The sequence below is a fragment of the Podarcis bocagei genome (assembly GCF_964188305.1).
Source record: "Podarcis bocagei genome assembly, chromosome: 13".
In the NCBI taxonomy this organism is placed as follows: domain Eukaryota; kingdom Metazoa; phylum Chordata; class Lepidosauria; order Squamata; family Lacertidae; genus Podarcis; species Podarcis bocagei.
This window is the reverse complement of record NC_138138.1, coordinates 40,421,219-40,446,759: the sequence shown is the minus strand read 5'-3', so window position 1 is coordinate 40,446,759 and position 25,541 is coordinate 40,421,219. Positions and strand designations below refer to the sequence as shown.

The window sequence follows — 25,541 nt, the reverse complement described above, 5'->3', positions numbered from 1 at the left end:
TCGACATCGTTCCAAACCACACTCCAAAAAATTAAACCAAAGTAAAACTTCTTTATTGATATATTTTGATACGGCAACACACAAAAATAAATCTCTGCAAAAAAACACAACAAATTGATGCAAACAGCAATTGAACATATAGTGAACACTAGACAGGGTTATCCAGAGGGTGAATGGAGGAGAGACAAGTAGGGAAAATGGCAGATGGCCTCTTGCACAGCTCTTTCTATTTGTTTCATTGGGGCTTGTGCGGGCAAACACACTCACAGATTATGACCTGCAGCAGAAATCTAAACTGGACCAAAACCAGCATAATTGCCATGTTTTCTCCTCCAATGAACTTTGGAACCTGTAATTCTGTGAGGATTTTAAAGCATCTATCTTGTGGTGCCCTAACACTGGCTTTCAGAAAACCAGTAAAAAACTTTTGTAGATTCTTTGGTTTGGTTTCCCTAAGTGCCTATTCACAAAAGTATCATTAACTATTTTGTACTAATAAGTACGAGATGATTACACATGTTATCTCAGCCAAAACAACAGTGTGGCTTCTTTCATCTTAGGCAAACAAATTTTGTATGTGGCATAAGCATTCGTGGATTAGAAGCCACTTCATCAGATAAAGAAGATTCAAGTTCACAAAAGCTTGTGCCGCTATTAATCCATTTGTCTCTAAAGTGCCCTAAGCCTCTTTGTTGCTTTTGCTGCTGCACACTAATGTATCTACCTCTCAGGAAATTGTTGCCTCTCACTCCAAGGGAGTTAGAAACCTCAACTCCTGGGTAAATAAATCATGGAGAACCCACATCCCACCCACTCCAACGCCTTGATAATTGGTCCAAAAGAATGACCGAAGCATATTAAGAGGCAACAATCTGTAATAATGGGTCCTGAAAACCCACTTAACTGTAATGGTTATCCAGAAATAAATATTGCCCATTACTCCAGCTACACTCCTCCCATTTGTGGTCTACTTTAAATTATGAACATCTATACTCCGCTTACCCTGCAACAGATCTTGGAGAATTGGCTAATAAGGGTTCGTTCACTGGCTGCTTGAAAAGATGTACTTTTGATATGATACATAGCAGTAAGCTGTCTGGTTGGAAAGATTTGGGATGGTACCTGCATTAAATGAGAAGAGTGTCCATATGAACCTACATGCCCACTGGCCTGGATAGATTTAAAGAATAGGGTTGTGATATCTGGCTAGCCTATTCGCACTTCTGCGTTAAAAGTCCCCTGCAAACTGGTTCTGATAATAGGGCTGTTTTCGACGTTGCGGAAAATCGCAGCAAATTTGATGTCGTCAATTTACCCTCTTTCTGAAAATGGCAACCAAGACTTTCTGCTACAAATAGAAGGCCGTTGTTTCTCCAGCACAACCTCCCTCCTCTTTGTAGCCCTGGATTTTCCACCTGTACAACCACACCAAGGTGTTTTCCGCACAGCTGCGAAAAAGCAACAGCTCAAACCCCTTGTCTTCTAGAAGGAAAAAGAGGTTTGGTGAAACTAAAGGTGGCTGGGAAACCAGGACTCCTGGTTTAAGATCACTGTCTCTACTTTGCAGATACCATACAAACAGGAAAAAGGATGTGGTCGGAAACACTGATGGTGCAAGCGTTTCTCTCCTGGGCTCCTCCGCCCTTCCACCAGCTCCGAATGGATCGGGAACAGGGCCAATGGAGTGTCCTAATATACTGGAATGGGGGTAGAAAGGGGCATAAGAAGTGTGTCCTCCGTTGGTCGTTGAGGAAGAGGCTACTCCTGGTTAGCTGGGGGTGGAGGGAACACGATCTCCTGAGAGGACTGCTTGGTGGATTCTGGGAGTTTACCATTTGCTTGCCCAGAAGCCTCTGGGCTGGAGCCTCCGCCAGCATCTCCACAAAGCAGTTTCTGGTTCTCCCCGCTCTCTCCTTTCTCGCCTATTTCCTCCATGGCTACCGAAGGCACCCTTGACTGACGCTTGCCGGAGAATGTGATGAGTGTGTTGCGCTTGGTCTCCTCTTCCTTTGCAGGCACTGCCCCTTGCTCGACATCCCGATCCAAGGCCGAGTCGTCTGGCAGCGCCACCTGCCCTGCCCACCCCTCGTTGAAGCTGGTTGAGCCAGAGCGGCGCCTTCGCCTGCAAAGGAGGATGGCAATCAAGAGGATCAGGAACAGAAGGGCACAGAGGACAGCGGCCACAATTATTCCAGTCTGGCTCTTCTTCTCAGGGCTTGCTCTTGGGCCAAGGACAGCGCTTGTTGTTTGGGGGACAGCTGTCGTGGTTGAGGGCCACTGAGCAGGCCAATGGGTGCGGTTGTCCATTGTTTTGGTGTCATCTACCACATCTTGTTCTGGCTTCGGACTTGGCTGTGCTTCACCCTTGGTAGTCTGTTTTGAATTTGACCTTGGTTTGATGCCAGATGTATTCCCAACAGTAGTCTTGAGAGGGGCTGTTGTTGTATTGAGAGGGTTTGCCACGCCACTGGTTGTACCAGTTTTTTGTCCCACAACAGCTGCTTCTGTGGTAGGGCTGACTGCAAATTTTTGTCCCACAACAGCTGTTTTTGTGGTAAGGCTGATCGCAGGGCCGGTAGAGGGATGGGGGCCTGATGTATTGTTGGTGATAGTTTCATCTTTATCTGTGCTGCTATCTTGGAGAGCAGTCTCTGTAGTGGCTGCTTTTAGAGACAGTGTTTTAGCTGCAGCAGTGGACTGAGACAAGGGGAGAGCTGAAGGCTTGGCTGGAGAGGCAGAGGTTGCAAGCTCTGTGCCCACCCTTTCAGTTGTGAAAGTTGACGTGGGGAGAAAGATGGTGGTCCCCACAGGCCGTGTGTCTGAAGTAGCAGAAACTTGCCCATCAACATGTGCAGCCACAGTCAAAAGAATAAGGACGCCAAAGGGTGTGCCGTAGCCAATTATTTGCCTGAGAAGGGATTGCGTTTCCATGGCGGCAGAACTCCAGAGGGCAGGGCCTGCTTGGCTAGTGATATGTCGTGGAGCAACACGGAACAGCAACCTGGGAACAAAATGTGAAAAGTTTTTAAAAAACATTTTTGCCCCTGGAAGATTGCACTGAAAAGAGAGGGGAGCAAGAGAATATCTAAACACCTGGGTTTTTAAAATTAGGGACCCGTGAATCCTTCTGATGGGTTGGGGACTTCGTGCTCAGGACTCCTTTCCAGCGTTTAACAAGGTCTGGAGCTGACCGCGCCCTTTCTCTAGTCTTGCAAACTAGTTTTATTTGGTGAATTGATTTGTATTGCTTTAATGTAAAAGTTGTTTGCTAGTAACATAAAAGGAAGCTGTCTTATACAGAGTCAAACCACTTGGTCTATCTAACTCAGTGCTGTCCCCACTCACTGGTAATGGCTCCCCGGGATTTCAGACAGGGATCTTTTCCCCAGCCCTGGGGATTAAACCCGGGACATTCTGCACTCAAAGCAGATGCTCTAACCACTGTGCTATCAACCTTCCCCAGCGGCTTTGAAATGAACATGATATGCATTGGATAAGAGCAGGGCCATCTTAAGCATATCCAGCACTGTGTGCAAAGATTCCTCTGCCGCTGCCCCCGGCAACTCCAAAACAAGGGAGGGGGCGGTGGAAAGTGCCCTCTGCCTCCTCCACCGCCCCGATCCCTGGCGTGGTGGCAGCGATCGAGCAGGAAAACGTGCTGGCGGACATGCTCTCCAGCATCGGGCCGTCCGAGAAGGCAGCCCGGGAAGGCGGTGCACTGCCTTTCGCCAGGAGGCAGGAGGAGGACAGCGACCAGGAGCAGGGCCATCTTTAGCAGATGCAGAGGATTGGGGAAGGAGCTGCACGCCCGCCAGCCATACAGTTGGCGGGGCGCAGCTGGCGGGCGTGCAGGGAAAGGGGAGGCTGCCGGTAAAGCCGCGCAGCTCCCCCACTCGTTAGGGCGCCTCTGAGAGGCCAGCGCCCTGGCGCAACGAACCACTAAGTCCAATGGGAAAGACGGCTCTGGATAAGAGAGAAAAATATAGATAGCTAGAAAGAAAGAGAGTTGTATGCAAATCTAGAAGGACAGAAGCATATGATGAATAAAAGGATGTATTTGTGGGATACTCAGTCCCATATAACCAACATGCTTAACTCTAATTAATGCATGGAGGGGTTAAGACCATAGAGTAAGCTGTCCTGACAGGCTTAGGTCACTCTCTCTTATCTTGGGAGAAAGGGTTATCAAGCTTTCATTCTTCCCATTACACCATTTGCACTCCTGCTAGTAAGGAGGCTAAGCTGGTTGCTCCAGATTAGCTTCATGGCTTTCTGCAAGCCATCCTTTTGTTTCTAGGCAAATAACCATTCACCACTTTAGAACTTTAGTTTTACTGCCTGTCTTTTTCTGACTGCTACATGAGAAAGCACATGAACCTGATCTTTGAAGATTTTGTATGCAAACCATTTTTAACTTGCCAAACATGTAGTCTCTTTCTATGCTAATGGAAGAGGAGGACTTAGGAAGCATCTTAGAAGGGGATATTTTAAAGATCCACCAGCCTATATTTCCACGCTTTACTTTGCTGTGTATTTTTTAAAATTTTAAATCTCTGCTTGGGTTCTCTTACCAAAGGGTACTTGTGCCAAACATGGATCTTGGCATCTGTGAATTCTCTTTTAAACCAGACAACAAATGAACCAGCAGTATTTTCAAGTCAGGTGCGTGAGAACTTTAAAAAAATGGGGCTCCAATCAAGAGGAATTCCTAAGGAATATGGTGGACAGGAGCACTCACTATTTTGTGTCTGGGGCTTGGTTGAGGGCAGAACTGCCTACAACTGTTCTAGGAAGGGTTACCACAAGGAGTGGCACTTCCTACCAGACAGACACATTTCTCACGTCTGAAATCCACATACATCTGCAGGAGGGCAGCAACCGATGCATCACCGGAAAAGCAGGAAATGCATCACTCAAAAAAAAGTTAACAAATGATGGCACATATAATTTATAGGCATAGCTGAAAAATTAGAATGATGGGGAGGGGCTGAGAAGAGAAATGTTAATTGTGTGTTTCATGACATATGGCCAGTTAAGCAGTTAGGTGGAGAAACACAGCCCAGTGTCAACAGGTGGGGAGAATAGCCCTTTTGTCAATCATGTAACACCACTGGGGTTTCATGTGACTGACAGGCAGGTTGTTCCTCCCACCTGTCAAAATCTCTTGTGTGAGGTTCCCAAGCACCCGACAGCCAGCTTAACTGTTGGGTGCTTGACCCTTTGCTTATTCTTTTTAATAAATAATTTTTATTGAGTTTTCAGTTTCTTACATATTTTTTTTTACAAACTTTAAAATATTCAGTGACTTCCCTTCTTCTCCTTCCATGGTTCATGTTACATATCATACATTCCTGCATATTTTACTATAACCATTCAAATCAATTTTCCACTTTTACACCAATCAAATATTGTTTACTCTGTTGAATGCTGCCAGTGTTTTCAGCTTACAATTATTTTCCATATATTCAATAAATATGTTCCACTCTTCTTTAAATATATATTCCTCTTGCTCTCTTATTCTGTGTGTTAAGCTTGCAAGTTCTAACATCTTAAGTTGCCAATCTTCTTTACATGGGACCTCACTCACTTTCCACTCTTGGGCTAACAGAACACGGGCCGCTGTTGTTGCATGCATAAATAAACTTCTGGCACCTGGGAAATTCTGTCTGGGTTATTCCCAACAAAAAGGACTCTGGTTTTTGGGGGAAGGTAAATTTAAACATTTTTTTCAACTCATTATAAATCATTTCCCAATATTCTTTTACCTTTCTGCATGTCCACCACATATGAAAAAAAGTTCCTCCCATTTCTTTACATTTCCAACACGTATCTGATTCAGCTTTATACATCTTAGTCAACCTACTCGGAACTAAATACCATCTATGAATCATTCTCAAATAGTTCTCTTTCAGAGAATAATGTGTGGTAAATTTCAAATCTCTTTTCCAGTGTTTCTCCCAGAGGTTTAGGTCGATATTGTGTCCTATATCTATTGCCCAGTGTGGAGTGCTTGACCCTTTGGGAAGTACTGAACAAAGGGCTGGAAAAGTGTGTCTTTCTCTCTCCCCCCCCCCAAAAAAAAAATCAGCTGATAGAGGCGGAGATAGAAACTCAGGTTTTTCAGGTATCAACAACATGGAGGGGAACTCCTTCGTATAGCCCACAAAATGCTTCCACAACAAGGCACAGGAGCGCATCTTGCTTCAGGCAAAAGAACAAGCGGGAATTTCCTTTAAGCTCCCAGTAGTTCCTGTGAAGCCACACCTGGGCATGGTTTGGGGGGAAACAGCTCTCATGGGCCAAATTGGGACTTCTGGCAGGTCAGGTTTGGCCCGTGGACTGGTGGTTCCCCACCCCTGATTGAAGGGATCTCTTTTATTAGGGTTCAGGATCTAGAATTAGCACACTGTGCCACTTGGACGGGACACACCTTCCTACAGAGGAGCCATTCAAACAAAGGGCTGCTGTCCTCTGTAAAGTAGGAGACAGGACCAGATTATTTCTGCAGCCTTCTCAAGTCTTACCCCACAAATCAAATTGAACGAGGAGGAACTGAAAGAGACAGGAAAGGGTGGGGAGCAAGGCTGATGAGGTTTTTGGGGGGAAGGAAGCAGGGATCGGAAGAGGAAGGTGTGGAACGAGCCGATAGCTGAGAAATACAAGTGAGGAAGACCACATACGAACAGGTTTCCATGCTCCAGATTTCCCTTGTGGTTTTAATTTGAATGCATTATAGACACAAGCATTTTTTTTACATTTCAGAAGCTTCCAATCTTTGTTAGAAGCCGCCCAGAGTGGCTGGAGAGACCCAGCCAGATGGGCAGGGTACAAATATTATTATTATTATTATTATTATTATTATTATTATTATTATTATTATTATTATTATTATTATTAAGATTGCATGAGTGATGGCTCAGAGCTCAGCGGCAGAGCCCATGCATTGAGTAGTAAAGATCCCAGGAGCTGCAATGTAAGATGAGACCTATCAGACCAGGCTGTTCGGGACCCGGAGAGAGGCTCTGTATAAATGCCATGCATATATTTGGGAAAAGAAAAGAAAAAAACCAGAGAAGAGTCTAGAATGGAGTTGCCATCTTTGGAATCTCATCTGTGCTTATGCATTTTTCAGAGTTATATCATGCCTGAGCTCTTTTGTGGCAAGAGCCTGCTATATCAGGTCAGTGGCGCATCTAATCCAGCATCTGTTCTCACACGCAGCCAGAGTGCAACCCTCCTGTGGTTTCCAGGAACTGGTATCCAGCAGTATTACTGCCTCCAGCAGCGGAGGCAGAACAGAGTCACCACCATAGCTAGTCATTGATAGCCTTGCCTCCATGAAAAGGTCTAATTTTCTTTTACAGCCATCCAGACTGGTGGACATCCAAGCCGTGGCCTAGCCGGTGAGGCTGCCCAACTCAATGGTTCGGAGGGACAAAATCTCCCCAACCAGCAAGACCACACGCAGGATTTTCCACTCAGGAAGAATAGCACTTTTGCTGACGGAAGTGGCCTGTAGTACGAGCGGCAGAGCTAACCGCTCACAACGCCACCTCGCCATCCAGTACTAACGGGCAGCTAGGGGGCAGGAGCAAACATTCAATTCTGTCCTCATTTAAAGGCGAGCCTTTCACTTTCTGAAACAATACATGAACCAAAATGTAGCCGTCCTTTGCAGTTCGCCAATTTTGCAGCACGGTTCTCCAGCCGAGTCACACGTACAGAAATGCAGCAAAGTGTGCACACACAAAAATGCACATGTGGGTGAAAATATTGTACAAAAATGCATTCTATTGGGGGAAATTGCTTTGCAAAAATGTGTAGACTAGGCACAATTGCATGCAAAAATAAAAATACATATATTAGGAGAAATTAGCACTGAAATTTTCACCTAGACTCTTTTAAAAAAATTGTCAGTTGATGCGGATAGGGAGCGGTGTAGCTGTGATATAGCAAATAGATCAGAATGGAAGGCGAGAGGTGGGGCTGTCAAATTTTGGCCCTGCAAAGGATGCCACTGAAATTTGAAAGAGCAAAGTCCGCTCTTGGTGTGGTCCAAAGGCACATGAGTCTACTCCCTTATGGATGCAAAGAAGGCTCAGTGCTGATCAGTGCCTGGATGGGAGACCAGCTGAGAACTTACATGTGTACACTGCCTTGAGTTCCATAATAAGAGAAAGGCAGGATACCATTGTAAGAAGGGCGGTAGGAGTCAACCCCAAACCTGCTGAAATCCCATGCTGGCTTGATGCTGAGGAAGAGAGCAAGCAAATGGCCCAGTCCTCATGCCTGCCCAGAAGGCTAGCAGAGACTGCAACTCCTTCAGCTCACTTGTCACACTTTCCTCACTCACTCACTGAAAGTTAGCAAAAGGCAGTGGCAGCCAGGGCTGGCGGTTAGTCCCCTGGTCAGGGATGGGCCATGACACCTGCCCAGCCATACCATACCCTCCAAGACCTTGAAGCCAAAATCCAGGACGCCATCTTCCTGGGCTGCATTTTCTCATTTTTTTATCATGAGAACATCATGGCCATGGTTCCCCCCCCTCCAAAAAAAGAATGGGCAAGGCACCCAAAAACAAGTGCTTGGGGATACCATGTGAGATCACACCCTGAAGAAAGTGCTTTTCCGGGGGTGGGGGGATTGCGCCGCCAAACCATGCAAGATCACAGCAACCAAAATGGCCACTTTTCTCTCATGATAAAAAAAAAAGGATGCCCCATTTTTTCCTGGGATGCTTGTGGGGTATGCAATATCAACCTCTGACACCTCCACCATGCCCCAGAGCTGGGATTAGGAATATGTGTGTATGTGTGTGCCTGTTGAATAGGAAGCTGGCAACTGGTGGTGGCCATGAGGAGATTTCTTCAGACAAAGGACCGTTTCCTCTCATGGGAACCTGGCTGCTCTTCCATATCAACAGGGAAGACCCAGGCTAGGTTTTCCAGAAAGAAACATCCAAGGGTGGAGTCTGGAAAGTTAAGATAGAGCACATGACATAGTATTTGGGGGAATACTTCAAGGGCAAGTGGTATTGCTGAGAGAGTTGGGTGACGCAGTGGAAGCTGAAGCCCATTGAGGGACATCTTGGCCAAGGCCTGCTGTGAAACCTTAAACTGGCACTGCCCAAGGCCCTACCTGCTGCCACTTGCAGCTGAAGAATTTCCCTCACGTACCAAGTCATGTGCCCAGTCCAAATATCCCTGCCAACCAACTTGGCACCAGAGTAATTATGGCCATTAGAGAATTACCGTAAACTCAGAGGCTCCTGATATTTTGCCACCCTCCACCCTTGAACGTTTCCTTCATCTTAAGAAGCTGCCAGGCTCCTACGAAAGGAGACGGCCCTTTAGGTATCCTAGTCTGACATTGAGACATTATCTTAATGAGATAATTGTGTGTAAATGCTGCCTGTGTGCTGTAACACTGTTCTGCTGTGTACGTTTATTATATTTCTATCCTGCCTTTCAGCAGGAAACCACAATGTGTCTCATGGAAGGAACATAAAACAAAAATGGGTCAAAGGAGGCCAATGGAAGGGGCCTCGCTGTGTGCGCCCCACAAAATGGCTGACCGCTGAGAGAACCTGGGGAGAGGAGGGGCTGGGTGGCAGTTGTGTAAGGCGGGTGGATGGAAAGGGCCGCTCCCTCTTCCTGCCACAGCCTGCTGCTTCTCTTTCTAGTGTTTCTCTCATGCTGCCATAATTAAAAGAAATAGAAGCAATAAAATATAAGAAAGAAAGAAAGAAAGAAAGAAAGAAAGAAAGAAAGAAAGAAAGAAAGAAAGAAAGAAAGAAAGAAAGAAAGAAAGCTGAATGATCAGGGTTGTTCCAGCCCACGGCAGTTCTCTGCCTGAAGCATTGCCTCATCCCTGCTAGGCCCAACCCTCTAAACAAATATTGCAGTGCCATTTGGACACCCATTTCATGTGTTTCCCTTGTTGTCTCTCTACAGGGCAGGCTCCAAGTCAGGGGAAGATCCTGGTATAATAATCCTTGGAGAGGCTTATCCTCCACCCTGAGGATAAAGGATGAATATATCTGCCCATTTCAGTTTCTCTCAGTTCCTCAGTTTCCCAGTCTTAAATTAACATCTTTGCATTTCCACAGCAAATTGCAATCTGTTTTTTTAAAAAATCCTCATGAAAATTCCTCAGTTTTTTGAATGCAAAATTCTCTCCAAAAAACCCCATATTTTTAAAGGTATGCAGTTTTGACTATTGGGCACATTTTTTTTGTAAGCGACTTCCTATAATGCAATGGATTTTTCTACATTATCTTTGCTAACGTATGCATTTTTGTGCATAACACAGGGTTCCCAAATTGTGTTTGCGGATTACCAGTGGCCCATAAGCTTCATTCAGGTGGTCTGTGCCATCTCCGCAAAGGACACTTGCACTCTGAAGTCTATCAAATTCTATGGAATTTAAAGTGCAGTACAAGCACATACAGTATAACAAATAAAAGCAGCAACAAAAATGCATTTCAAAATCATGCAGCGTCTAGCACAGCGCATTGCAATTGCTACAGCAGGCAGGGGGGGAAATCATCAAGTGGTCTGCCAAGACCCTCAACAATTCATGTGGGAGGTGGAAAATTGGAGAAGCACTAGCATATGCGTTTTTGCACACCTCGGTTTGGAGATCTACACTGCAAAATCTGGAGAGGTGCAAATTCCAAAGGATAATTAATTGTGCATTGGCTTGAGAAGCGTGGATTAGGAAGTTTCTCATTAGAATGCAAACAAATTTCTACCTTATCCCATCCCTTGAGGGAGCAGAGAAGTGCTATGAGAGGCTGCCCTGAAAGAAACTTGTCCTCTGAGTGCTTTTCCTGCAGCTTTTGGGAGGGGGATTCCCCCCATCTCACCACAATGGACCATCTTCTGTCAGTTCCTGCGTAGGAAGCTCAGACAGGAGATGCCAAGAGTGTGCACGTTGTGTCTCCTCCACTGCGGCTCTTCTGAATCTACTGTGAGATATCGTAATCGAAGGCGGGTGTAGGGAAACTTGAGGGCTGTGCAGCACTTTCACTCATCCACGCAGCATGGAATCTGTGACTTATCACCATAGAAAAAGCGTGCTCACTGACTTTCCACGTTTCGGCATGTGTTATTCATGAGCAGCAAAGAGTTTAAGAAATGCATCCAGCATCCAGGAAGGAAAATGTGGCTGTAGACTATAAAACTATATAGCTGCCTAGATTATAAGAGTGAAATCAGGACCAGAAACCTGATTTAGTCCTGTGGAGACTCCTGTGCCAACTCAAGTCATTATGCCGCCTGAAGCTGAGCCCCAGAAGTACTGCCTCCCTTCTGTTAGGGCCGGCACTTCAAAAATTCAAATTCCTGCCTTTCCCCATCTCTCTATCATGGTCCTGCCTGAAGCAGATTTCTCTATTTTGCCACTTGGTCGAGATGCTGGATTCTCTGCATATAGCAGCCTCTTTTCCACTGTTCTTCCAGCTCTTTCAGCTCTTAATCCCAGCTCGGGGCAGACAAAGGATTTGATTTAGAGCCAGGTTCAAATCCCGCCTCGGCTAGTCGCTAACCTACCTCACAGGTTTCTGTGAAGATAAAATAAATGCCCAACAGAACTCCTTCGAGGGATGCCAGGTGGACGATACAACAAACGCACTTTAACAATGCACCTCTCATTTCCGCAGCTGCCACCCCACCTTCCCCACAACCATTTCCACACGATACTTTGCAATTTTGCTCTATCCCAAATGACCAATGCCCCACCATCCCGCTCCCCTCTACCTTTTGCTTAGGAAGAAGGCTTCACGCAATGCTGGTCCCACCTTTTGAGGGAAGGTTCTTGTGGGGCAGGCCTCAGCTTTGCCTTCGCCTCACCAATATTCTGTTTGGCCAGGCAGGAAGGAGTGAATGAAACCAAGAAGGAGGTGGCGGTGGAGAAATACTGAAAAAGAAGAAGCAACCGTTAAATGCACAGAGAGAGAGGAAGTGGTGTAGTCAGCTTGGCAATGCATCGCGGATGTGAGAGGGGCCTGCCCACGTTGGGACATGTGGGGAGACCGAGAGGCTCTTGGAACCAAGGACCACCAAAGTTATCCACCCTCCCACACAAAATGCTAGGGCGGCCGACGTGAAGAAAGGGTGCCTCAGAGCTCATGCAGAGTGCACTAGCCTCACCAGTAAGCAAGCTCAGCTCCGCTTCCTGCACCCACAGCCGAGGAAGGCACAACCACAGAACGGCCGAGGAAAGTAAGATGGATGGGCTGCCAGGCAAGCAGACTGGCCGTGCAAGTGGATGGTGGTTTTCATCCTGCTCAGACTAGGGCAGTAACGTCCCCTTTTAGTCATCTAGATATCAGTAGGGCAACCACAGGCTCCCTGAAGCTGGCAAGCGCTTATCTTCTTTTGCACATCTTCCCCTTACTGCTGTGGGACTGGGTGGGGTATGTGTGTGGGTGTGTGACTTCTCTAAGTCTTCCTCTAGAACATCCAGACTTGAGAATATCTCGGTGGTTCCACTTCCACCATCTCTGGGCAACCACAATGGAGAGGGTCAGTGTGGTGTAGTGGTTAGAGCATCAGACTAGCTGATGGGAGTTGGAGTCCAACAGCATTGGGAGAAGCACAGCATCCCCATCCCCGTTTTAAATGGTTGGCCCAAGTGCTACAAGCCCATTTCAAGCAGCAAAACGTTTTTGTTACCTCCACAGTCTCTGTACCCACCAGTGTTGTGGCGGATGTATGCAAATCTTGTGTGTTGTGTATGTAGGACTACCAGACTAACCTTGTCTTCTAAGAAGGAAAGTGCATTGCACTCTAGGGTGTTTACTCCCAGATAAGTGGAATTAAGTTTGTAATTAGACTGGGTCCCTTTCTGGCCTGCCCCATGTCTGCAGCCTGGTTCTAGTTTGTCTAATACAGTGGTACCTTGGTTTTCGAACAGCTTAGTTAAAGAAGAACTTGGAACCCAAACACTGCAAAACCGGAAGTAGGTGTTCTGGTTTCCGAACTTTTTTTTGGAAGCCAAATGTGCTCCGTTTTGTGTCCCCCTGTGTGTTTCCTGTTGCGCTGCTACTTTGCGTCCCCCCCCCCAATTGTAATTCAAGCCTTCCATTTCCGACTGCAGTGTTCTAAGGTGATATTTGGAGCTTATATTTGGTGCTTTTGTTTTTGCTATTTATTTTGTGTTTTTTTATTTGAGGCTTTTTCAGTTAATTTGTTTTTGTGACTGTGTGAATCCCAGTTCAGCTATTGATTGATTGATTGATTGATTGATTGTGTGACTGTGGAAATGGATAAAAGCCTCCCATCCAAACAATGACTATCATCGGTGCAGGTAAGAAAGATTTTTTTTTTAAAAAAAAATTATCAGCTACAATACTGTTTTATTTATTTTATAGTACAGCTGAGGAAACCAGCAAGTACAACATGTCAAAATCCTTTGAATAGTAAATGCAATCCCATGATTACACAGCAAACTCAAATGATCAGGAAAATCCTTCTCCAATATCCTCTACACTCCCCAAATAATATTTATTCATTTGATTGATCATAAAATATTTATATATTTGTATTTACTGTTTATATATTCCACTATTCATTTAAAAAAACCATTTTCAACAATCATATAAATAATCACACACATATCAGAAATCAGCCAACTGTTTTGAAAAGATGCATTCTTCATTGCCTGCATAAGCCTGACTGAATAGAAAAGTTTTTGGCAAGCTTTCAAAAGCTGAAACAGAAGGTGCCTGCTAAATCTCTGTTGGCAGAGTATTCCCAGGACTGAGCTGATGACACTAAAGACTTGGTTTCTTCCCAAGCGACTCTTGGGAAGACAATATAAAGACAATATAAATAGATGCTTCACTTTCAGAAGTAGAATTCAAGGCTATTTTAAAATAAGCACACACTGAGCCCGTGGCCCACCTCGCCTAGTCTTGTACCCTCTGTGCAGTATGGTCTCTCCAGGGTCTTCAACACTGCGCCACCATTATGTGTTTGAGCTGAAAGAGGGAGCTGAACCTTGGAAAGGCCATAGCTCAGTGGCAGAGCAAACACTCTGCTTTGCTGGTTCAATTCCCAGCATCTCCAGGCTTGGAAGCACCCCTGGTGGAAACCCTAGACAAACCACTATGTTCCCCCATGGGACTCCCTGCTCAGCTACCCCTGAATTGTGGCCCAAAACATGGAGATTCAAGGAATTGGACCCAGGGCCTTGTGTGCCCAGCCCCTGAACAAACACTCCACTCCTAGTGGCACAGCAAGAAAACTGCTAGCACATTTGCAAAGCTAAGCAGGGCCCAGTATGGTTTCAAACTGGATGGGAGACGGTGTGTTGAGATGCATGCATCGCAGCGGGTCAGACTACATGGCCCACGGGGTCCCTTCCAACGCTACAATCTTACGATGAACTGCTACGCCACTTGGGCCTCATGGCGGACCCTGTCAGCATGGTGTGTTGGGAAGGCAAATTTAAGCCTTTTCTCCCCTGTTGCAGTCTCGAAAAAAATGTCCCTCCCCATGGTTGATTGCAAATGAGATGCCCGGCTCATTTGGGGCCTCAGCAGGGGTGGCAGAGCAAAAGGCTTCTCCGGGCACCGAGATAAGCGCAAAGGGAAGCTTTTCACCTGCTCAGTTCTGGCATGGCAGTGTTTTGTTTCAAGCCGCAGGGCACGAAGAAACGAAAGTCACAGAAGGGATGCCTGTCTGGGGCAGCCTGATAAGGGCCCATGAACTGCAACGGTTGAACAACAAAAGGAGTCGATAAGGCAAGACCAACACAGGAACGGCTGGGTGGTTAAACTGCAAAGTTAGACGGGTTAATCTAGGTCTTTGATACGGAACGGAAGGGGGGGGGGCTCCTGTTACAATGTATCCATTCTGTTTCTGCTTTTGCCCTATAGTACAGAATGGGTTTGAAATCATTGAAATCTTTAGAAATTGATATAAAATCAACCGTAACTCCGATTTCTTCGCTCTTGGTGTCATTCAGCTCAGTTCCCCGTGGACTCCATGATGCTATCCCTACTTCCATAATCCCCGAAGCAGCAGGTCACTTACGCAGGAACTTCTTAATCCTGTCAGATCGTTTCGCCAAACCTTTCCTCTAGGCAATATTAGGTGGCAGACGATGCATATCTCTGACCCATTGTCTTGCCACCACCGGTACTCAATAAATGTGTATCTATGTATATTTCCCGCTCCGCATATCCCCCCTCCCTCATCCGAAAATGCTAATTAATGTAATCCCACCTTTTCATAATGTATTTATGACATGTAAAGTATATTCATGATGTAACTTGTGAAACCCAACCTTCCCATAATGTATTCGTGACGTTTCATGCACTGTATTCTGGGATATGGAGGGAAATTTCAAAAGTTCATGTCACCCCTTTCTCTGGGTTCAATCTCGCCTTGAACCTGTTGCGCAATAAACTTGGACCTTCTGCAGTTTGCTCCTGTGTCCGGCTGAGCTCATTTTCTTCCGCAGGGACCCACGGACTTAGTCCGATGAGCTGGGTGGCAGAGTAACCCCGCACCCAGATTTTAGCCGTAACAGTTGGCTGCCCAACGCGGGGCTTGCGGTTCTCCCGAGCTGCTGACTGGGGGCCCCGAAATCTTCAGCCGGCTCCAGGCCATTTTGCCTGGGAAGATCCTTTTGGACCCCCAGCCATCTTCTGGGCGGTAATCGAAAGCCCTAGGAGTTCAGCCGGGGAGCAAAAGAGGGATCCAGCCGGCTTATTCATCGATCCCGGGATCATCATAGAAGACGCGTGAGTATAAGGAAAAAGGAAAATCCAGTGCACTGGTGGGAAGGGGGTGGAATCTCCTGGCAACTGAATTCTCTGCCCTCCTCTCTATCGCTCCTTCTCGCCTTTCTCTTGGTCCGGTTAGTGAGAGAGACCGTGGACCGCTGCTCAACCCGAAAGGGGGGTTCTGAGCTCTATCCCTTTTCCTTAAAATCTCCAGCCAGCCGCACCAATTGGGAGCCCGAAAGTAAGACGGAGAGACCCGACTTGAAAGATAGCCGACTTTCTGCAACGGGCATCCCAGTTGAAAGCAAGGGGTTGGAGCTCTCTTTCCGAACTTCCCGAGCGTCCTTGCTAGGGGGCAGGAAGTGGTCTTGCTTTCTGTATCAATCCCAGCCGCACCGGTCGAGCTACATACCACGTGTACTGTAAGCTCGCTTCCGAAAGCAAGGGGGATTTTCGACCCGAAATTCTATCCAGGGACCACCCGATCTGGCACCGCATGGCGCGGGCGTCCAGTAGGGCCCCTTTTCCTGAGATGTGACGATAGGTAGGAGGTTGCCAGGAGGGATAGCCCATGAGGAATTGGGCAGGACCGGCAGAGTGGAAAGAGACCCCAGGTTATAGGAAATAAGGAAATAAGGAAATAAGGAAATAAGGAAATAGGAAATGGAATGCAAGGAACCGGATAGCTAGAGCTCTCTAAAACCCACTAAGGAAGTTGCCAGGCAACTAGAAGCCCCTTCTCCTCTTTACTATATGTCCCTGTACTAAGCATACCAAACCCCTAGACATACCAATCCTAATCAGCCCCTCTCTTTCCCCCTTCTCTATCCCAGACACCCCCCCCCCAAAAAAGGAAAAAGCAAAAAAAAAAAAAAAAAAGCAACAACAGCAACGCATGCATCTATAAAGGGGTACCCAGTCAACCAAGCGTTGTGAGCCCTACCAGTTTGATTAACTGGTGGTGTGTTTGAAGAGGCAAGGAGGCTCATAAAACCATGTGGGACCTTCCTACTAATTTCACTTAATGAAGCCAAAGGTAGTGGCCCAACTCCTTGCAATAACCAACTAAAGGATGAGAATATATATGTTTACATGTTTACATGTTGTCTGTTATGTGTGTTGTCTGTTAATACATATATGAGAATATGTATGTTTACATGTTGTCTGTTATGTGTGTTGTCTGTTCCTTCTGTCTCTGGCAGACTGCCTTTCTTAAGTGTGCATAGTTTAAACTGCAAGCTTGCTTCAAAATTTAAATCTAAGGAAGCCATGCTGGATCTTAGCAGTCCTAAATAAGAGAAGATGAGAATGAAGTGTGCAAATGTTTACCCCACCTCTTGCTTTGCCCCAACTTTTGAGATTGTGAGTCTACAGTCTTATTTTGGAAGGTGCTTTTAACCTAATGTTTCTGCTGCAAAAGCCTAGTTGAGCACAACTGCTCTCTCAAGCTAAAATGCAGTGTATGCATTTCATTAAGCGTATGCCTATAAAAGTATGGTGTTCATTCTAAGAAAAATATTTGAGTCCAGTTTTAACTTTGATTTGGTTGGACAGAAGAGTTATTGTAAGGCTCCTGATATCAGTCTCTATAAGACTTCATGGCCTCTTTTGTTAGAAAATGCCCCCCCTCCCCCTTGTTTCACTCTGCCTCTTTCAGTTGTTTTCTCCCTTCTTACTTCTGTGCCAGGTAAATTTACTCCCGAGTAAGCTTCCTTTAAAGGAAACTGCAAAGAGGGGAGGGGGCAACACTTGTGTATTCCCTTTAAAAATTAAATCTAGGGCTGCTTTAACTGTGCTTTATAAGAGATCCTCTCCCTATCTTACGAAAACTGTTCACTTCTTCCTTAAATATCATTTCAAACTCACTCAAACTATCTCAAGATCTGCAAAAAGGGTTCTGTGTAAAGTTATGTACTTTTATTTTCCTCTTCCTTAGTACATGATATGAGCATAGATGATTCCTTTCCCAGCTGTAAATCTGTACTTAAATGTGTATGCCTCTTTGGTAGTACAAATCTTGCTGCGAAATCTTGCTGTGAACCCTATATTTTGGAGGGTTGGACTAGATGACCCCAGGGTCCCCTTTCAACTCTCCCAATTTGTGGCTGTGTGGAAGGCTATGTGTCTGCAAGCATTGGAGGGTAATTCTTAAATTCTGGTGTGGTAATGGAGTTGAAATTCAGCCTAGCTTTGCTCTTTAGTTTTAAAAGGTGAGAGGTGAAGCCCAACTGGTAATATCAAGCATTTGAGTGATTACAGTGTTTATCATTTTGTCTACTATTTAAAAATCAGATTTAAAAGTCTACTCAAAGTTTAAGCACATACAAATGAATAATCAAGTACAATTAGCCTTGACCAATGACTGGCCATTTTTACTCATAAATAAGAGAGCGGTTGATTGTTCTGCGAAAGACCAGATAAAATGACCAATAATGATAGCCCTTTCCTGTACATAAAGGAAGGTGAATACTGTACTTGAATTACTGAGTTTCTCTTTTTGTGTTTTAAAATCTAACTCTACTTTTAAAATCTACCCCTTACCTTTCCCTTCCTTATTCAAATTGAGCCAAAAGATGCAACATTTTCAATGGTATAAAAGGTTTCTGAGACATGAACTCTGCACATGCACAGAGGCTAGATCAGCTTAAAGAGAGAGAGAGAGAGAGAGAGAGAGAGAGAGAGAGAAAGGAGGGGGGAGAGAGAAGGTTTGGAGAGCAGTGTGCTGCAGGGAGAAACCTTTCCAAATTTCCTTATGTAAAACGTGGAACCATTGAGGGAAATCATCCTTAATGTGTTTTGCTCCAGGGGCTACTTAAGACAAGAGTTAAGTACTGGACATGCCAAATTTTTTTCACAGGTAAATATCAAAGCACTCCCACTGTGAGTTCCTCTCTTGAGTAGTTTCTCCCCCCCCCCCATGGGATTTAAATTTTATAAGAGGTTTTTTTGTGTGTGTGTGTGTATATGCCTATACATTGCCTATACATTTAGGAACAGCATTTCCTGACAGGCTTCTCACATGAAATAATTTTCCCTTTTAACAGGATATGTGAACCCCGATAACAAAGTGTTTGTCCCTTTTCCTCCCACAGCAACTTTCTTTCTGTTCTGTGAAACAAGTCTGAATCCCTGCTACAGTTTGACTTCCATCTCTTTGTGGCTTTGACACTTTTTTTAAAGTTACAAGTAATCTGTTTTCATTTATTTAATCTGTCTCTCCATGATGTCTATGAAGTTAATCGAAGCACAACCAAACATTGTTTGTGGAATGGTATTTGTTTACCTTTTTGCCTGAGCATTTCTTATTAATTCTGTCATTTTGGCTAGTGCAAGGTACTTGCACAACTTTAAATTGCCATTCATTTTTTCCCTTGGTATTAAGTCATTTTCCAGTATTGTCCTATAGCCAATGTTGTCACATCAAGAAACACTCTTTTATTTTCATTGTTACTTCAGATTTCTTAAAATTGTGTGTCTTAGCATTTATTTATTTTTCGTTCCTCATAAGTCATTGTGTGTGTTTCATTATTATTTTAACCTTGTATTTTTTACAGTTCTCTTTCTCTCCAAAGTGAAGGAAAGCAAACGAACTTGGCAGATAATAACAGTAGTTATAGGAAAATGTGATAGTAATATTGCAATGAATGAAACGCTTAATGTGCTAAGATTTTTTATTATTTGCAGCTTCCCATGAAAACTGGAGGACATCCTTCTTGTCTAACTGTGTTTTTAAGTCGCCCCAAAACCCTGCCCCTTACAGGATATCACTTCTACAGATGTGCAATGATGAAAAGCAGCAACAACCCCTTCGCCATCACAAGACCTGCAACGCCAGAGTTTTCAAAGTGCCCACAGCTATCTCTTTCAAAGGATATAGACTGATGGGGAGTGGGGCTGACAAAGGGGGGAGGAGTTGAATTGCAAGGACATTTTCCCACTTTTGAACCTTAAGACTGTGCTCCAGGATTCAAAAGATACATACGTAAAAGATCACAATTGTGTCAAGATATGTAACTGATATTTAATTAGTTTGTTTTGTATTATGTGTTATTATGTAAGAATGTTGAAATGTGTCTGACAGTGTGATTTCCACAAAGGGGGGCAATTTTGTGTGTAATTGTTTTTATGTTTAATGTCTTATTGCTTACACACCAATGGAGAATTCTCATGCATTTTATACTTTCTAATAGCTCACACTATTGTGTAGTCCAATGTTTAGATCAACTTGTAACCACATTTAATTGTTCCACCGCCAACTTTCCCTATCCATTTTAAAATGTGTTAAACCTCGTTTTGCCAAGGACAAGCTTCTGGATCCACAAAACACCAGGTACATGAAGGTGCATATGCTTTGGTTTAGCAGGAATGATTTCTTATAGACTTAAATTGACTTATTTGGACAACTGCCCTTGTTAAGAATGGTTTTCTTTTAACAGATTGGTTTGAAGAGATGAGAACCATGGGGCAAGATAAATTCAAATTGGGCTCAGTTTGAATTGGGCAAGTGTATCCAGGCTGCAATTAGCCTTTTGGTCCTTTAAGTGCAAGTGAGCAACCCCCATGCGTGCAAAACCACAGCCTATAATAGAATCCCATAGGAAGGCCAAGGCCAAGGCATCTCCCTCACGAGATGTCCAACCTGTGCCAGCTATGGTGAATGCCAGGCAACATGGTTAAATGAAAGCCCCGAGGGGATTCAACAGACAGGATGTGTTGCTGTAGCACTATGTCAGTGTGAGACCACAGAAGAGCTAGCTTGACACCTGAGAAATACACAAAAATGGCGAAGGACAAAACACCAACTGCATTTTTCAGTCAATAAGACCTTCCTGCTAGGTGTAAAGCATAAAACACTATTGAGAATGCCACAAGTAATTTAGCAACAAAATACAAGAGGTGTTCTTTATATAATACCCTATATGCAGCTACCTGCACTGCTATACTTGCAAATGACCGTAAGAGGCATGGCTTGCAAGTCCCTTTCAGGTTTGCATAAAGACACACATCCCATTCACCAAGATTTAGGGTGCGGAGAAAAGATTTGCAAGTTCTTACAGAACTTTAATGCAAATCTATCTCCGAATGGGGGACTGATACGGAACGGAAGGGGGGGGGGCTCCTGTTACAATGTATCCATTCTGTTTCTGCTTTTGCCCTATAGTACAGAATGGGTTTGAAATCATTGAAATCTTTAGAAATTGATATAAAATCAACCGTAACTCCGATTTCTTCGCTCTTGGTGTCATTCAGCTCAGTTCCCCGTGGACTCCATGATGCTATCCCTACTTCCATAATCCCCGAAGCAGCAGGTCACTTACGCAGGAACTTCTTAATCCTGTCAGATCGTTTCGCCAAACCTTTCCTCTAGGCAATATTAGGTGGCAGACGATGCATATCTCTGACCCATTGTCTTGCCACCACCGGTACTCAATAAATGTGTATCTATGTATATTTCCCGCTCCGCATATCCCCCCTCCCTCATCCGAAAATGCTAATTAATGTAATCCCACCTTTTCATAATGTATTTATGACATGTAAAGTATATTCATGATGTAACTTGTGAAACCCAACCTTCCCATAATGTATTCGTGACGTTTCATGCACTGTATTCTGGGATATGGAGGGAAATTTCAAAAGTTCATGTCACCCCTTTCTCTGGGTTCAATCTCGCCTTGAACCTGTTGCGCAATAAACTTGGACCTTCTGCAGTTTGCTCCTGTGTCCGGCTGAGCTCATTTTCTTCCGCAGGGACCCACGGACTTAGTCCGATGAGCTGGGTGGCAGAGTAACCCCGCACCCAGATTTTAGCCGTAACAGTCTTCAAGGATGCGCTGGTGTACATACGAAACTCTTGAGGTGAGAGGAAGGTAATAGAGGAGTAATACAGTCTCACCACTGTAACACAGTCCGAGAGCTTAAAGGGCTGATCTCAGAGCGATTCTTTCAAAAAACATAGAATTTATTTCACACAAACACACACTATATTTGGGGCTTAGGTGTTTGGAAGCGGAGGAGATGTCCCAGGGCGTATTTTCAGCATTACTACAATCCTACCACATCCCTGAGTGAGTGGACTTCATGGTTTGGAAGCCCCACGTCAACCAAGGGGGTCAGACGAGGGTCAGAAGCAGAGCAGGAGAGAGAGGACCACTGCCATGAGGATTCCAAGGCTTGCTGTCAGACCACCAGATCCAGCTGTTGCAGCTGGTGTGGTAGTTGATGGTCGGCAGCCAGCCCCACAGCCCCTGTTACCATGGGTTTGGGTTGAATTTCTCTCATCTGGAGGCAATGCCCTCGTTTCTCCTTCTCCCTTCGGCTGTCCTGGTTTTGCGCTTGGTTTTTTGCCGGGTGACCTCTCAGTGGTGCTGATGGTCGCATTCGGAGGCCGTTTTGCAGCTGCAGTCAATTCTTTGGAAAGAGGCTTCAAGGTAGGAGAATACACTTCTCCAGAGGTTTTGTTCGTTACATTTTCTCTGGATGTATGAACCGAAGCGATTGCATTTTGAGACGATTCGTTAGCTGCAACAGTGGGATGAGGCAAAGATTTGTCTTGAGGTTGTGTGGTTGCATTCTCCTCACCATTTGTGGCCACGGCCAAAAGGATAAGGAAGCCAAAAGGCATGCTGTAGCCCATTATTTGCCTGAGAAGAGATCTTGTTTCCATAGTGTCAGAACTCCAGAAGGCAGTGGAGCAACAAGGAACAGCAACCTGAGGACAAAACGTAAAAGAAATATCCAAGAGCTAATTGGGTTGAATTAGCAAAAATGACGGCAACAATTAGAATGCAATCTAATCAAAATCTCAATCAGGAATGGAAATGTGTAGAAGAATACATGACCAAAAGATGCTCCAACAAGAATTTATTGATATGTATAGACTGATTTCACAAAGTTAAGTTAAGCTAATCAGATATATAAGATTGAATGTTTAATTATTAAGATACAAAATTACAATCTCAATAATAAAGTTACAAAATAATAACAAGGAAGTCACGCAGGGGTGGAGGGAAGACACAGGGCAAGAAATAAGAAATGGATAAATGTTGGTACGTAATGAAATGCGAAAGTGTGAATTTACGAATATAAAGTATTTGTATCATTATGTAAAGATTTCATATATGTATTGCAACATTAATAATAAATAAATGAATGGGGAAAAAGAAATATCCAAGAGCATGCATTGAGAAAAGAGGGCAGCCAGCAGCTACCTCAACTCATAGGCTTTTAAATCAGAGAAGTGCTAGTTTGAAAGGGTAGTTGGCGTTTGGTTCATTGGTTTGGAAAACGCAAATCTGATGCGTTTGAATTTCTGCCTAATTGGTTATGAATGAATTCCTCTCCATCTCTACAGTTCAACCCCATCATTGTGTTTTTCCAGTTGCAAGGGTTTCGTTATGGCCTCTGCTTGTGTGACAGAGTTTGGGTGGAGATGAGCTTTCCCTTTCATGCATCAACAAGGATGGCGATGCCTGTCTCCACTGGCTTCCAGAGAGATCACTTGCCCCACGCAGCAACTGACCGAGGATCTAGACCGAGGATTTCTACAGCGCTTGGGGACACAGCCCTATTTAGGTGGTATCACGGTGGTCCGAGGGCTTGATTCCTTGCTGTAACCTGGTCTGTGGGAATGCAGGGAAGCAGCTGCACCAGGTGCCCAGAGGGGTGAAATATTTTAAATACATATAATTAGCATTCGCAACCCGCAGCTCAACATATTAAAAGGGTGCAGGTGGTGAATCCTAGAATGTGGCCAGGCGTGCAGAATCCGGCTGAGACGTTGGACTTGCCATGTTTCAACAGGCCTTCCTCATCATGTGGCAATCTTATCGTTTCTAGACAGCTGTCAGCTCTCCATTTTCAACTCACGGCTGGCGCCGCCACCAGGCAAGGCCGGGCATCTGTCATTTGCGTGGTCCAGAAAGCAAACAAAAGATGGCATAGATTTATGAGGATTTTGCATGTGTAAATGTATATATATAGCTGGTATATGTATAGCTGCAAATTAAAACTAACATTGACTGTCGGTGACCTGTCTATCTCCTTGGCCTATTGTTCATATTATATATTAATATATTAGTTATATCCTGCCATAAAGGATAAAGTTCTGTTCTACTATTAATTCGGTTTGTTATGAATTTTTTTCATAAACAACAGAATGTATCTCTTTATGACCTAATACTATTATCAGTATTATTGTTCTATATTCCACCATTTCTACAAGCTCAATGTGGTGTGCATGGTTTCCCGCCTCGTCATTTAATCCCCACAACATCCTTGTTAGGTAGGTTAGGCTAAGAGGCAATGACCGGCCCCCACAGGTGAAAACAGGAGCCTATTTCAGCTTTCATAATGCATGAGGGCAGCTGGGGAGAGGAAGACTGGATAACTTTATTAGCCCCATTAGATTTATCTGTGGCTGAAACATCCTTTCTGGCAGAGCTTCTGTGCTCTTGGTTGCAGTGGGTACGAGCTCCCCTCCTCTGGCATGAAGGCAGCATACTACACCTGTTGAATTTCTACCTGCCACCCAGCTGCTAAATTGCAGAAGACCCTTGCCAGGGCTCCACAGGCTGTCCTGCGGGGAACGCAGTGCTGGCCTAAGACTTTTTGCTGCTTGAAGCTGAGTTCAAATTGTGGGCATGCACGCACATAAACACAGCTAAAAATTCAAATTAAAAATTCAAATTCCTGTCTTCCTCTATCACAGGAAAGAAAAAGAAGAGACGAAAAGGTGGGACTCGGAACGGAGCAAAGCCTTACCCACTGAAAAACGCCATTCCCAACCCTGTTTCCGCCCCCACCCTTTTGAAAAGCAAAAACCATCAGGGAAGGGCAGCACTGGCAGAGACCAAGGGGGTGCATTGGGAGCGAGTGGGGTGGCTTCTTCGCCATACCTGCCAATGGTCTTGTCGAGCAGTTGCGTCCAGACTAGGCTAGCAAGGTCCCTCTCTGAGCGTCTGCACATCTGCAAGGCGACAAACATTTGTTGACGTCCTCGGCTGCTTATCTCCCCTTGCCTGTCTCCTTATCGGCGCTGGACTGCGGGTGGTGGGAGGGCTTTATCCAGGCCCTCCTCCCAGCATCTTAACACCCAGTCCAGAGAATGGTGCCACTGTTATTCGGCAGCCGCTATGGAGAGGGCATGATGCTGGAGGAGACTCTTGAGAGTCCCATGGACTGCAAGAATTTCAAACCTCTCCATTCTTAAGGAAATCAGCCCTGAGTGCTCACTGGAAGGACAGATCCTGAAGCTGAGGCTCCAATACTTTGGCCACCTCATGAGAAGAGAAAAAGACCCTGATGTTGGGAAAGATGGAGGGCACAAGGAGAAGGGGACGACAGATGACGAGATGGTTGGACAGTGTTCTCAAAGCTACCAGCATGAGTTTGACCAAACTGTGGGAGGCAGTGGAAGACAGGAATGCCTGGCGTGCTCTGGTCCATGGGGTCACGAAGAGTTGGACATGACTAAACGACTAAACAACAACAATGGAGAGGGCATTCTCAGGGGTGGTCCCACAGCTAGCTGCCTCCCAGCCCAACAACTCAAGGAGAAGCATGGGCTCCCCTGTCCGAGATAGTTGCTGCATGTACTTGGGCTCTGCACCAGGCAGCAAAATGCCTTGGGCCTTGTCTTTGTCACCTGCTCTCTCTCTGCCCCCATCACTGTGGTTGTGGCTAAGATCTTTGTATGCTCTGGTCCATGGGGTCATGAAGAGTCGGACATGACTAAACAACAATAAACAGTTGTGTGTTGTGTATGATGGCACTAGACTAACCTTCATAGAGTTTTTCTCTCTGAGTG

General features: G+C 45.1%; 1 protein-coding gene across 1 annotated transcript; it reads right to left on the bottom strand.

Moving 5' to 3' along the window:
* Nucleotides 1–31: 31 nt before the first annotated feature.
* On the bottom strand, nucleotides 32–24,644 carry SPN (sialophorin). The gene is made up of 3 exons (XM_081168739.1): nucleotides 24,631–24,644; nucleotides 11,801–11,919; nucleotides 32–3,001 (listed from the first exon to the last, which is right to left on the bottom strand). Exon 3 carries the CDS (start codon nucleotides 2,929–2,931, stop codon nucleotides 1,759–1,761), a length of 1,173 nt encoding a protein of 390 aa, XP_081024865.1. The 5' UTR covers nucleotides 2,932–3,001; nucleotides 11,801–11,919; nucleotides 24,631–24,644; the 3' UTR covers nucleotides 32–1,758.
* Nucleotides 24,645–25,541: the final 897 nt, after the last annotated feature.